The sequence below is a fragment of the Leucoraja erinacea genome, chromosome 7 (assembly GCF_028641065.1).
Source record: "Leucoraja erinacea ecotype New England chromosome 7, Leri_hhj_1, whole genome shotgun sequence".
Taxonomy (NCBI): Eukaryota; Metazoa; Chordata; class Chondrichthyes; order Rajiformes; family Rajidae; genus Leucoraja; species Leucoraja erinaceus.
In genome coordinates, this window is record NC_073383.1 from 9665321 (window position 1) to 9681106 (window position 15786).

General features: G+C 41.0%; 1 protein-coding gene across 3 annotated transcripts in view; it reads left to right on the forward strand.

The window, feature by feature from the left end:
- pms1 (PMS1 homolog 1, mismatch repair system component) overlaps positions 1 to 15786 on the forward strand; it is an 88644-nt gene that overhangs the window by 46897 nt on the left and 25961 nt on the right. For all 3 annotated transcript variants that reach the window (XM_055637754.1, XM_055637756.1, XM_055637755.1), the window contains 2 exons: positions 315 to 461; positions 3860 to 4710. In XM_055637754.1, the coding sequence (XP_055493729.1) occupies positions 315 to 461; positions 3860 to 4710 (998 nt within the window). The remainder of the gene's footprint in view (positions 1 to 314; positions 462 to 3859; positions 4711 to 15786) is intronic.

Consider the following 15786-nt stretch of genomic DNA (forward strand, 5'->3'; position numbering starts at 1 on the left):
TGTACACAAGTGTTGCCACGTTTTGCCACTGCCATTACATTACATTGAGGGATTAAGTATATTTGCATGGAAAGGACTTGACCCAACGTCATTTTCACAAGGATGACAACATTAGATTAATTTTAACATCTGGTCTTTGTTCCACTTGTTGGAGCATTTTAGTGAAAGGCCAAGGTTTTGTAAACTTGTTTTGCTAAATATTAAACGTTGAAAAAATAAAGATCAAGTTTTTAGCACTCTGGTCCAACTTTATTATTGCACAGGTTATCCAGCAAAAATTTATTTTAAACTATCTGTTTGCTTTAATTTTGCAGTTAGTCAGACAGTATTACAGCGCCAAATGCCTGAAGGATTCATCGCATGCACGTTATCCAATTTTCTCCTTAAATATCTTGGTTCCAGCCTCTGAGGTAGATGTCAATTTAACACCTGATAAAACTCAAATAATGTTTCGTAACAAGGTAAGCCAACTTAAAAATGTCTCATTGGACTGTTACAAATAGCTGAAATAATGATTGAAGTGCAACACAATTGGCATGTTCAAGTTTTCAACAATGTCAATCCATAACCTATAATAATAGAATACACAATATAGTAATTTGCACAGCATTAAAATTCTAGGTGACTACAATGTTGACAGTAGTAAAATGTGTTGACATCATATGGTTTCACCTGACTGCTACAGACTGGATCTGATTCAAATTTGTCTTGTAGATGCAGGGAGCACAGGAATCAGGCATGCAATTCGAATTATAAGATAGACACAAAAAGCTGAAGTAACTCAGCGGGACAGGCAGCATCTCTGGAGAGAAGGAATGGGTGACGTTTCGGGTTGAGACCCTTCTTCAGACTGGTTAGGTGTAAGGGAAACGAGAGATATAAACGATGATGTAGAAAGATAAAGAACAATGAATGAAAGATATGCAAAAAAATAACGATGATAAAGGAAACGGGCCATTGGGGTGAAAACGAGAAACTAGTGTGATGGTGGGGGAGGGATAGAGAGAGAGGGATACCAGGGCTACCTGAAGTGAGAGAAATCAATATTCATACCACTGGGCTGTAAGCTGCCCAAGCGAAATATGAGATGCTGTTCCTCCAATTTGCGTTTAGCCTCACTCTGACAATGGAGGAGACCGAGGACAGAAAGGTCTGTGTAGGAATGGGAAGGATATTTGTACATTACTGAATAACACCGAGTGTCAGTCAAGGGTCAGAGTCACTTTGCGAGTTGACTTATTGCACTTTAGAACTTTGCTCTTCCCAAGAACATGACCCTATTGCCCACATCACTATTACAACGCACTGACCTTGTCTAGTCGGCATGATACTGAGAAATGGGAAAGAGTGCAGCTGACACCATCCACCTCCACTAGCTGCTGTGTCACTGCCAAACCCCATGTTATTGGCCTACTGGTTGGCCTGCTCTTCATGCATTGTGCATGCATTTGAGAATAATCACAACTTTCAGGTGGTCACCAACATCCCTTGCTATCTCTGTGGACCTGTGCTCTGCTCATTATCCTGTGCTGATCTTTCTGCAACTTGCAGAAATGGGACATTGGGATCCTGTAAGGAAATTGTACAGAAGATATGTACCTATGCGTAACAACCCAATAAAGTAGGCTATGTGTTTTCTGGTTATTAATAAGATAGTGCCAGAGACCCAGTTGAAGGACCACACATTTGCTGCAGCTCAGTTTGAACCACAGGTTTAGTTTCACATTTCCACCACCATCACTCCTCAAAAACCTTGTGCCTAGCCTTAAACTATGGTTATTATATACCACAGAGTTATTGAGCATGAGTGTGGCTGCTGATGAGAAATTTGCATGTGTTCTAGAGAGAGAAGAAAAGAGATAATGGAAGAGCAAACCTTAGCTTTGATTCACCTGTGAAGGATTTGAGGGACTTTTTGGACTGTATCCAGGACTCACAAATGATTACACTCTCTCTACGTCCATCTCAAATCTGAGGAAGAACAAGTCTGGCAAACAACTTGATGTTGCTGAGCAACAGAGGTTTCTTTCCGTCTGAAATAATTAGGTTCTTCCATTGCCTTGTAGGACGGAGGGTGATGCAACCTCTAATTCAGCAATGTAGTCAATAGACAATAGGTGCGGGAGTAGGCCATTCAGCCCTTCGAGCCAGCACCGCCATTCAATGTGATCATAGCTGATCATCCAACATCAGTACCCCGTTCCGTACCTTCCTCCCCCCCCCCCCCCCCACATCGCCTTACTCCACCAACTTTTTAGAGCCCTATCTTGAAAGTATCCAGAGAACCGCCCTCTGAGGCAGAGAATTCCACACTCACAACTCTTTGTATGAAAAAGTGTTTCCTCGTCTCTGTTCTAAATGGCTTACTCCCTTATTCTTAAACTGTGGCCCCTGGTTCCGGACTCCCCCAACATCAGGAACATGGTCCCTGCCTCCAGAGTGTCCAAACCCTTAATAATTTTATATGTTTCAATAAGATCCCCTCTCAGCCTTCTAAATTCCAGAGTATACAAGCCCAGCCGTTCCATTCTATCTGCATATGACAGTCCCGCCATCCCGGGAATTAACTTTGTGAAACTACGCTGCTCTCCCTCAATAGCTCCCTCAATGGCAAGAACACTCCCTCAACAGACCTCTGGCTGGCCATGGAAACCATATCCAAGCAGTGTGTGGTTTCCCATTGGCCCAGACAATTTGGTTGGGAACTGACTGGTGGGAAGACTGACGGATTTACTTGCTGCAGAGAATAAGTTTTGAACTGAAACCACTCACATTTGGAAAAGATATAACCATCTTCCAACATTTAAAGTTATGAGCAAGAGTAAGCTGCCCGACCTCTCAAGCCCTCAGCTTTGCAAGAAGATGGCTGATCCATTTGGTCCTCAATACCTTCTTCCCATCCACCTTTCACACTATTGCTTATCAGGGATCTATTCATCCCTGTCTTAAAAATATTCAGTGACTTTGCATTAACCACATATTGTGGTGGTTACTTCCAAAGATCAATAATTCCCAAAATAAAATTCCACCTCATCTCTTAAATGTCTAATGAGCCCATAGTTCCAGGTTCTGCCACAAGAGGAAGCATCCATTCAGGATGCAATATGTTTCAATCTAGTTGACTTTTAATCTTCTAAACTCCAGTAGATGCAGACCTGTCCAATCTCTCCTCCTAAGGCAACCCACGCTTCCCAGATATTGGTTCAGTAACATTTCATCGAACCGCTTCCAAAGCATAAACATTCTGCCTTAAATGTGAAGCCTAATAATGCACACACTACTCTAGTTATGGTCACACCAATAGCCTATACAGCTGAAGCAAAACCACCCTACTTTTGTATGAATGCATTTAGTAACCTTTCCTACTTGCAAAGGATTTTGAGAATTACGATCCAGGCCAACTAGATCTCTCTGCATTTTAGTTTAGAGTAGTTTAGAGATACAGCACTGAAACAGGCTCTTCGGCCCGCTGAGTCCGCACCAACTAGCGATTCCTGCACACTAACACCTTCCTACACACACTAGGGACAATTCACATTCATACCAAGCCAATTAATCTACACACCTGTACGTTTTTGGAGTGTGGGAGGAAACCAAAGATCTCGGGAAAACCCACGCAGGTCACGGGGAGAACATACAAACTCCGTACAAACAGCACCCATAATCGAGATCAAACCCAAGTCACTGGCGCTGTAAAGCAGTGGCTCTACCACTACGCCACCGTGCCGCACTTTTGAACCTGTTGTTGCTTTTGTTCTAATTTTTGGGACTACTGAAAGTCTAATCTATATTCATGAGATCTATATTTATCCTCAATGCTGCTCTCTACAAAGTCTCATTATGTTTGTTCACCTACCAGGAAACCATCTTGTCTATGATTGAGAAGGTGTTGATTTCAGTTTATGGACAACTTCCTAAACCTGAGGACCCATCCCCTGAATGTTTATCACAAACTGGGCTCGCTGGCAGTAACAAAACAAAGAACTATGGCACCTTAACAACAACAGAAAGTTCTCTGGTTGCTGATGCCGTGAATACTTGCCTTGAAAACATCACTTTTGCAAACAATATTTCAAATGCCACAGTTGATAAAATGGTGAGTGTTGATGGAAATATAGTTGAGACCACGTCCGGAGAGAAACCTCTGTCTTCTGAGAACATGCAATCAACTTTTGTGCCGGAAGTTGACGTGACATTTGCATTAGTTGACGACTACATTCTTTCAAAGGGACAATCAAATGGCAAAAGTGAAATTGCTAGTTATTCATCCTTAGTACCTGTGCCATTAAATGAACAGATCTTGGCTGCAAAGGATCCCAATGAACTAACTGCTGATGACTGGAGTAAGGGTGTGATGAAAGATTCTACTGAGCAGACATTTGCACCCGTGAAGCTTTTAGTACCCCAAGACAAAGATGATCAAGAGCAGATAACTTGTAATGAAACAAACCAGCACAATCCCACCGATAATAACCCAAGCAGCAGTCAGAGTACAAATCCTTCTAATGTGGTGCAGCATAAAATTGGGCAGATCACATTGTACGACTTGATCAGCAATCGCACTGTCAAAAAGTCTCTGTCAGCTTCTGCCCTATTCACGCAAGAAACTCGACCCAAACTATTAGCAGAGAATCCAAGAGCTAATCTGCAAGATGTTAGCATGAAACTTGAAGAGATGTGGAAAAATCTGAATGAGGATGAGAAAAAGAAGTAAGTTTCCGGATTAAACCTTTTGACCTCATAACCCAATTGTTTCCATTCTCTGTGACTCATTGGGCGCAGAGAGTAAATCCCATTACTATTTGAAATATAAAGCGGAAAATTAATTTGGCATGTTAGAGATGCCATGCAGGCTGTATTGTTTAATATATTACGCACATCTTCTCCAGACTTCTGCAATTAATTGTTTTAGTGTATGTCTTACATTTTCCATTTACTTTTTCCCGTCAAGCTTATTTCTTTATAATGAAGTGATTATAGGTTTTCCAGGACATTTGAGCAAAATTTAATTCTAAATTAATGACCTGTTGTCCTTTTGGGAGTCAGAAGATTTTATTCCGAATGTTTTTTGTGAAACCAGATTTTGTTGAATGTAATTCACGAAACAGATTAATTTTAAAGCTTTTTATTTATTTGTTCATGGGACGCGGATGTCCCTGACAAAGCTCACATTTGCTCTCTGTCCATGATTGTACGTTAGTAAGTGGTGGCAAACTATTTTTTCGACAGGATCGCCTTTTTAATTTTATATCAAACTAAAATGAACTGCATTTCCAATATATTTGCTATTAGCGACATAAGGAAAAGACCCAAGTACATTTTTTTCCCCCTATGTCTAGTGACGGCTTGGGATCCAGTACATAAAAGGGCGGCAGTAATTTACATTTAATAAGTAGTTTAGATTTATTATTGCCATGTGCACTGAGGTACAGGTTTGCAGGTTAATTGCTCCCAGTATGTAGGACATAGAACTAATGTACAGGTGATCGAAGGTCAGCACCGACTGTGTGGGCCAAAGGGCCTGTTTCCATGCTATATCTATAAAACTGAAACCAAACTAGAGCACAATAGGTAGAGCAATGGCAAAGATATAGTGCACAATATAGTTCTCAACATTGTAGTGCACCAGTTCCATAGATAAAGTCCAATGTCTGCAATGGGGTAGAGGTGAATTGGACAATGCCCTAGTTTATGGAATGATCGTTGAGAAGCGTAATATTTGAGCATTAATTTGAAATAGTGCAAGCCACAAAGCTGTGAGCCAAGACTGTCAAGAGTGTTTTATTGTCATATGTTCCTAAACAGAACAATGAAATTCTTACCTGCAGCAGCACAGCTGGAAGGTGGGATTAGGGTGGGTAGCTCTATCAGATAAAATATAGTGAATGAAATGGAAGCTGTAAATTGTATATAAAATGCCAAGATTTTGCAGCCTCTGCCTCAGAACATTGTGGCGACTCAATTGAAACATCTGAAGTGGATGTAGATAAACATGAGAAAGATTAGGGGGATTGCAGATCATGGTGATCTTCAGAGGAGGAACTAAAAATGCACAGATCCGACGTGGTGGTATTAAATGTCGCAGTTTCGAGTCACTTTGTGGCCTACTCCAGATTCTATTTCCCTGAGTTATAACTCCGAAATCTAACCACCCTTGTCATTCAGATGTTAAGATAATAATTCAGATAACATAGATTGTTAAGGGCTTGGACACACTAGAGGCAGGAAACATGTTCTCGATGTTGGGGGAGTCCAGAACCAGGGGGCCACAGTTTAAGAATAAGGAGTAAGCCATTTAGAACGGAGACGAGGAAACACTTTTTCTCACAGAGAATGGTGAGTCTGTGGAATTCTCTGCCTACGAGGGCGGTGGAGGCAGGTTCTCTGGATGCTTTCAAGAGAGAGCTAGATAGGGCTCTCAAAAATAGCGGAGTCAAGGGATATGGGGAGAAGGCAGGAACGGGGTAATGATTGGGGATGATCAGCCATGATCACATTGAATGGCGGTGCTGGCTCGATGGGCCAAATGGTATGCTCCTGCACCTATCGTCTATTGTCATTCAATGTGTGACTGAACTATAAGGACTAGGAGGGGTTCCAAGTTTAATTCTCGGTCCTTGCATAATGTGTCGATCTGCACTGTAGATGCAAGGAACTGCAGAGCTGGTTTACAAAAAACACTAAGTGCTGGCGTCATGGGCCTGTCCCACTTAGGAGATTTTTCAGCGGACAGTCGCTTGAAAAACCGGGAACTGGAACGGCGACTGTCGGAGTGGAACACACGCGCGCACACACATCGCAAAGGCAAGGGCCAGGGCAAGCGGGGGAGCGCTGTCTGAAATTCACACAGTACAAAGCTAAGGTGATACAGACACACACCGCGATGAACAGGAAGGTTGGCGATGTAATTAAGACGGTTAGCACAATGTGCGGTAAGTCCTTTAAAAGGGGGGAGAAGGAGTGGAGACAACTTTAAATAAGCTAGAGATACACAGCTGTGAAGTTCGGCGGACATTTAACATTACCGGTTAAATACAGTTATCCTTGGTTCTGAAACCTCCTGCTTACGTTTTATTTCCCCAATGAGCCAATGAAAATGACCAGTCAGCAAAGGCGATTAACTACCTACAACTATCTCGACTACCCATAACTACATGGCGACCCCACTACAACTGCACCTATGACTACAGGATTTTCTCCATGGTGACCAATTTTTGGTTGCAGAAAATTTGAGGCCACGACTAGTTCCCAGAATGCGGGAACTCCTCGCGACCATGAAGGAGACTCACCTGAGACCATCAATGAACATGTGGTGACCATGTGGTGAGCGCAGAGTCTCCTGCACTCGCCTAAAAAGTCGCCTAAGTGGGACAGGCCCTTTACTCAGCAGGTCAGGAAAACCCCTGGAGAATATAGGTAGGTGTGTTGCTTCAGATCCTGGGTGTTCTGCTCTCCTGCTCAGCTATATCTACACTAATTGGACCAGGCCATCAGAGGATTGAGATAAGGATGTGCATAGAAATACAAAATACATTTTTCACCCAGAAGTATTTGGAATCTGGAAGGTACTGCCTGAGAAGGCGGTGGGAACGTGTACTCTTTCAACATGGAACAAACATCTAGTCAAGCACCTGAATTACCAAGACACATCAGGACTCCAACAATTTCTTCCTTTGTATTCCATAGCAACCTGGGTTACATCCCATCAGGCCCTAAAGGTATATCTGCCTTTAAACCCACTAAAACCTCCAATAGCAGCCCCCTTTTAAGGATGACATGTTCTAGAATTTCAGTCCCTCTTTCTGAATTCTCCAACAACAAAGTCCTTCTCCCGAAAGAATATAGATGAGATTTGTTCATTTAAAACATCACCAATGTCGATTGGTTCCATACACTCATTGTTGTTTTGATCCTACTCTTTCCCTGGTTAGCCACTTGTCCTGACTATACATAAAACTGCTTTGGGATTTTCTTTAATCTGACAATCTCTCCAGTCTTTAGAAAGGAGATGAGGAGGAATTTGAGCAAGTGAGCTAGTGAGTCTGCTCAGCACTCCCAGCTCTGCTCGGCCCCCAGTTGCCGCGGCTCATTTGTACGTACGGGCGTTCATAGGTCAAGCGAGTGTAACTTATAATGGATTTCTTAATCAGTATTGCGATGCTGCTGCTTCTTCTTCTGCATCTATCCACATTCCCATGCCACTTCCGTCATGCCTTTAAAGTTCTATACCCCAAATGTTCAGTTGCCTGAACTGCCTACATTCAACTTGGTCTGTGATGGAAGTAACATCATAGTCCTCACATGTTGCATTGCCATATTCCTGACATATTCCTGACAGTGGGGAACTGGTGGAGATGGTGAGGCGGTCAAGTATGTCCAAGACTACCGAAAGGTCAAGGACAATATGAAGGAAACTTTTTTTTAAAAAGGACACAAAATGCTGGAGTAACTCAGTAAGTTACCCCCTCTGCCCTACAATCAGTCTGAAGAAGGGTCCCGACCCGAACATCACCTATCCATGTTCTATCCATGTTCTCCAGGGCAAACCAGTATCAACATTTCCTTGTTTCCACATGAGGGGAATTACCTTGGTCAGAGTGACAAAAGGTGTGATCTGTGGCAGAGCAGAAAGTGGAATGGAGGGAATCAAACCAGGCGTCCAGGGAAACTGCGCTTAGATTTGTGAAGTAGCAGATCGCTGAGTCCCTGTCTGGACTGAAAAGAAACTTTTGCACTGCAAACAACTCTGCCACTTGTGTTTCCAAAATGAGAGAATGCCCAGTTAAGGCATGAGGCACAGTGCCTGTGAATTCACCCCCACAATCATGAGTTCATAAGTGATAGGAATGGAATTAGGGCATTCGGCCCATCAAGTCTACCCCGCCATTCAATCGTGGATGATCTACCTTTCCCTCTTAACCCCATTCTCACGTCTTCTCCCCATAACCACAGACACCTGTATTAACCAAGAATCTGTCGATCTCCGCCTTAAAAATATCTGTTGACTTGGTCTCCACAACCATCTGTGGCAATAAATTCCACAATTTCTTATACTTCGACTAAAGGTATTCTTTCTCAAGTCCTTTCTATGGCCTCTGTTCATAGACTCTCCCACTCGTGGAAACATCCTTTCCACTTCCACTCTGTACAGGCCTGGAACATGGGTCTATATCTCAGTGAGGAATCTGAGTCCGTCAATAACAACCAGTCGAAGCATACGTCTACTTGAAGAGGAGAGGCTGCATTTCTCATGTTCATCCAGTTTATCATCTGTAGCACTTGATGCCCAAAACATCACCTGGATTTAAACCCCGGATGCCAGGACAACTCGAATGCTGCAAGGGAGAGGTTTAGAGATATACAATTAATGTTCTACATGTCACATTCACATTATAGGAGTAGAATTAGCACATTCAGCCCATCGAGTCTACTCCACTATTCAATCATGGCTGATCTCTGCCTCTTAATCTAATTTTCCTGCCTTCTCCCCATAACTCTTCACACCTGTTCTAATCAAGAATTTGCTATTTCTGCCTTAAAAATATCCGCTGACTTGGCCCCCACAGCCCACTATGGCAATGAGGTCCACAGATTAACTACCTTCTGACCAAAGAAATTCATCCTCACCTCCTTTCTAAAAGAGCACCCTTTAATTGTGATGCTATGACTTTCCCACCGGTGGAAATATCCTTTCCACATCCACTCTATGCCTTTCATGATTCTGTAAGTTTCAATGAGGTCCCCCCTCAACCTTCTAAACTCAAAATGAGGGCATGTCTGGGATGTCTGGTGCTAACCTTTAGGATGAATTGGGCTACGTTTCATCTCTGCATGGTATAGTACAAAATAGTTTCCAATTTTTCTGATTGATGGTATTCGTAAGGACCGCGGGGAATTCCAATGCAAAGGAAAGTGATCCATGCACAGGAAAAAACTCTTCGCTCTTTGGCTGAGTCATGCCCTCCAAAGTATTGTGACAAATTTGGACCCGCCACTGGTGAACTCTGCCAGCATTGCAACCATTTACACGTTTATGACCATTACTGCTTTTTCTAGCTCAAAGAAAGCCTATCTGCGTGAATTGTGAATTCCAAAAAGTCTGCGATACTGCAGCCTCCCACAAGATGGCTTCGGCTATTTGTTTTGTGGACGCACTTTGTAACGATGTAGAATTACATTTTATTTAAAGCACCTAAATGTGACTAATTTTGCAAACGTGCATACGTTACAGATGTTTTTGGTTATTAGTTTATGACATGTTATTTTCTCACCGTGTATTTTCCAAAATGTATAATCCCTGTCACATTAGATCATGCAAATAAATTTCTGGTACCCTTCGGTTAGATATCCATTATGCTGCTATTCCTGATGTCATGCACTGATTGTTCAACATCCTCAGTGGGCTTCTGACCCGTGAAGTTATTTTACCATGACACATTACTTAGTGCTTTTCACAAAACAGAAATTGGGGGAAGGGAAGTGTGAGAAGTAATCTCGTTTACAATTTACTGAACAACTGACGATCAAAATTTATTTTCTGGAATTTGGCTAAAAGCTATCTGCTGTAATATAAAATAAACAATGCTTTAAAGGAGGCCCTTTATCGGTTACATCTATCATAGTTTTTAGTTGGGTGTACCATCAAGATGATTCTATTGTTATAAGAGGAGCAGGCTCTTGTGGTGCACAAAACGTAGCAACGACTTATTGGGCTGATTATCCCAATTGTCTGCTGTAAATACTGTGTGTTTGGCGTGGAGGGCAGGATTTATGTGATACAATCAGCGACAAGGTTCTGCTTGATTAATTTGCTTTTAAATCAAAGCAAATACTGTATTCAGCACTCAATTTGTTTAGCTCCTCTGTTGCATATTTAATCCATGACATTTTCATCCTCTTCATTTCTCTGTCACTTGTATTCACCTTCCCCATGCAATCGTTTTCTATTCTTGCTAATTTATTTTGTCTTTTTACCTTTTCCCATGTCTCGCTCTTCTGTTTCTGCCAGCCTTATGCTGTCCTCCTCTGCAAAACGGAAGACATCACTGGGACTCAGCCCCAACAGGTTAAAGACAGCTGTACCAGGAGTTTGATGAGGAGGCTGTAACAACTCATTAGGGAGGGAGCTAGGAAACTTGAATGTCCACGTACCGGAATGGTGAACCCTTCCATCACTTTCATTCTTGCTAAGCATTGCACATGTTAGCATGACAAAATATAAATGAGGCTATTCCTTACTGATAAAAGGAAGATCAGAATGATGACATGAGTCTATATGTTAGTCTGACTGAACTATCTGGAGTCAGAAAATGAAGAACATAAGAAATAAGTTAATAAGTGACTGGAACAGGATTAGGCCATTTGGCCCATCAAATCCACTCTGCCATTCAAGCATAACTGATCAATGTTTCCCTCTTAACCCCATTCTCCTGCCTTTCCATAACCCCTGACACCTGTACAAATCAAGAATCTATCTATCTCTACCTTAAAAATATCCATTAACATCCATTTTGTGGCAATTAATTCCACAAAATTCACCACCTTCTGACTAAAGAACTTCTCATCTCCTTCCTAAAGGAACATCCTTTAATTCTGAGTCTATGACCTCATGTCCTAGACTCTGCCAATAGTGGAAACATCCTCTCCACAACTACTCTATCCAGGCCTTTCACTATTCGGTAAGTTTCAATGAGGTACCCCCTCATCCTTCTAAACTCCAGCGAGTAGAAGCACAGTGCCATCAAACACATCATTCAAATAGTAGCAGGAGCATACCATTCAGTCTCTCATCCCTGCTCTGCAATCTGGTAGAATCCTGGCTCATCTTATTAATCCTATTGTAATTGCAATCACAGTGTTTAATCCACTGCATATATGTCAATTGATTTTATGATTACATAGATGTTCTGAAAATCGATTCGCAATAAAATGGGAGATTTTTCGAGCACTAAAAACTTTAAATATTTGTTCATAGAATCAGTATAAAATAATTTATAGAATCAGTAGAAAATGTTCTCCAGTATTTTCAGGAAGTGTTTGCTGTTCAATTTGCTCAGGAAGAGGGACATGTATTTAGCAGTAATTTTGGAAGAAGTATTTCAGATACAATTATATGTGGGGTCCCTGCAGAAAAATGCAACTTTGCCAATATTAGTTACTTTCCAGGAATAAGTCCGATTTGGAGATTGTTGGTTTGATACTCAATCCATTATTTACTTACAATGCAATGGGTGCCTCATTTATTCCAGCGTTACACTGTCTACCATGCTTCTATCTGTTCTATCGTGTCCATTGTACAGGGACTGGAGAAATTCCAAAATATTATTTTATCAAACTTCTGCTTCAAATACCTATTATATAGCAACAAATTGTTTTAGTCTTACATTTGCAACACGTTATTTCAGTCTTGCATTTACTTTTCCCCTGCAACCATGTTTCTTTATAATGAACTGATTATAAACGTCACAGTACTATTGAGCAAATTCTGAATTTAAATTTATAAAATGTTATTCATTTGAGACACACCACCTTTAACAGGAGATGTTATTCCTTTCATAATACCAAATTTTGTTGCAGGGTAATTTATGAAGCCAAGTAATTATTTTCAAAGCATTGATATCTTTCACAAGTTCACATCTTTCACAGCTCCATAGATGCTGCTGCACCCGCTGAGTTTCTCCATCATTTTTGTGGCCTATCTCTTTCGCTCCATAGATGCTGCTGCACCCACTGAGTTTCTCCAGCATTTTTGTGTACCTCTGATATCTTTCACAAAGTTGTCTCGGGCAAGGCTTGCATTTATTGTCCACCACTAATAATAGGTGGTGATGTACTGCTTTCTAGTCGATTGAAATGGAAGCAGAAAGTCACATAAGATTTAAGAATGCTAAAACGCAGCATTAGGCAGCAAACCTCCAACATCTAGCCCCCCTTGTGGCTCCATGGGTAACTGTGTTGCTAAACCATAAGGTATGTTAGGGGAAGATATACAATTAATGGCAAGACCCTTAACAGCATTCATGTACAATGGGATCTTAGGGTCCAAGCCCATAACTCCCTGAAAGTGGCAACATAGGTAGATAGAGAAGTAAAGAAGGCATATAGTGTGCTTGCCTTCATAAGTCGAGGCATTGAGTGTAAGAATCAGGAAGTTATGATGCAGCATGATAGGACTTTGGTAAAGCCACATTTCAAGTATTGCATGTAGTTCTGATTGCTCCAATACAGGAAGGATGTGGAGGCTTTGGAAAGGATGCAGTAGAGGTTTACCAGAGTGTTGGGTTTAGGAGAATGTGGTATTACGCATGTGAGCTTTCCATGAGACTTTCAGAGCTTCTCTAAGGATAAATCTTCATAACACAGTCTTTTGATTAATAGTTTCTTTATTGTTGAAGAAAAACAGTAAGATATTCATCCAACCTTCTTATCTGACTCGTACACTTTAATCTTCTTCAAACTCCAGCATATCGCTTTTAAACATTAGAAAACGCCGCATGTCTCGGCAAAACTCCTCATGGTCGAAGGGTTTTCCTTCTAGCCATGTTGAGCTCTAAAACTAAACTAACAAACTAAGCTTCTGTGCAAGAGAACCCAGCAGCAAACACGCCCCAGACTACGTAATAAATCCCACCCACATAATTACGGGCAGACTAAAATTAAAAGGCAAATGCCTTATTTAATGACACACAAAATAAAGCCAAATGGCAGCTACACACCGACCCCTAATTGTTTCGAGTATATAACGAGGCAATTACTAATAAACATCAAAAAAGTAGCCATGAAGTATATCAAAAGCAAAAAAATAGCATGCACTATACGCATTCAGAATTTTTCAGCGACTCTGCCTGGCTTCTCCTTCCCCTTCTAGAAGCAAGCGTAACTTGATTATTGGTCTTATTGAAACATTGTTTTTAATTTAAAGTCGTACCGTGCGCACCAAACCCTTAACATCAGGCATGATACCCAGTATACAGTCCAAAACATAAAAGTCCAAATTTTGATAGCATGAAACTTCTTCCTCCATGTCCGATCAACTCATGAATGTTGAAGTGTGAAAATGTTTGTTGAAAACACAATAATATTGAAGTGTGAAAATCCTTTGAGAGAATAACAGGATTTTTAGCAATAACGTTCACTGTTAGGGTTGGCTTAATTTCCAGATCATTAGCAGAGATTTCAAATCCCTGCTTAAGCTTTGGCCATTCTCTATCTGGCTTACAGAGATACTCTAGTTCATTGATCCATCTCTTATCGCTTAAGAAGCAGTTCGCGGTCAGTTCTCCAGAAACTTCATCCGCAGGATTTTCTTTTGTATTAACATATTTCAATTGTGCAGCATTAGTAACTCCCAATGCTCTTTCCAATGGCAAATTGTGTTTATCCAAATCCAACTGTTGTTTCTTTGGCTCGATCACCTGGTGGAATGCTTTCCAATACATCACAATTGTTGCTGATCCTCTTGGAAAGCGTGAATCCTCCCTTATTGCAGAGGGAAGTCAGATGTTTTACCATTTGAATTGCTTCCTGCTCAGTAGACATGGATTTTAAGCAATCATCCATGTAGAAATTATTTTTCAAAGTGATTATTACTCCATGAAATTTAGTATTCTTGCCAAACTTGCGTTTCAAATTCTGGATGCGTTGTTCTGCCTTGCGACGATTATTCGGCAGACTTACACTTTCTTGTTTGAAAGGTACGGCCGATGCACCATAGTGTCCCTCAATCTTTACTCAGTAGTTCATAATATCCACAAACTTTAACTCTTCTCTGGACATTTCTTCAGATTCCTTATTGGTACTTTCATTGAAGTCATGATTGTAATGCTTCATCACCAGCTTTTCCAATTTACCAGTAGATATTTGATTAACAGCAATGGCAGGATAGTTCTTCCGATTCCCATTTTCGTTATTCCTTCTGAAGGAGCCGTAGATAATCCATCCAAGTCAGGTTTTTGTAGCATATGGTCCATCACCTTGGCTTCTCACAATCTGTATAGGTTCCAATGCCTTCAAAACATTTGTTCCGATAAGTAGGTCAATATCAGAATTTATTTTAGATATTTTGACATCCTTCAGGTAAGGCCATTGTTTCAAGTCTTCATGTCTGGGTATATTTTGACGACCAACAGGCATGGTTTCATGTGTAAACACTTCAGATAATTGGTATAAAATTATCTTCATCAAGACTAGATATCTCCATACTTGCAACGTAATGACTCATGTATATTTTATCTTCATTCATGGTACGCAATCGAATCTTAGTCTCTTCTCCTGTGATGTTCAGCCTTCTCGTCAGGTTTTCTGTGCAAAAGATAGTCGAACTTCTGTGATCCAAAAATGCATATGTTTGCAACACTGCATTCATCTTGCTATTCTGTACTGGTAATATAGAGAAGATACAGGCTTCAACCCCGGCCCCAATATGAGCAGTTACTTGAGGCAAGGTGACAGCATCACTAGTAGTTGGCTTCTCCTCTGGCTCCTTCTTCTCTATTTGCTCTGGTAGCTCTTCTTCTATTTGTTCCGGTTTCTCCTCTTCTATTTGCTCTGGTGGCTTCTTTACAGTATGAAGTGCTTCAGGATGATATTGCTTGCACTTATAACAAATTGTAGGACTCCTACAGTCTCTCACCATGTGTCCTTTTTTCAAACATCCAAAACAGATTCCCTTCTCTTTCACAAAATCCACCTTTTCTTTATATTCTTTCATCTTGAATCTTCGACACCATCTTATAGTGTGACCAACTTCATCATATAACAAACAAAATCCTATTTGCTTGATAGTAG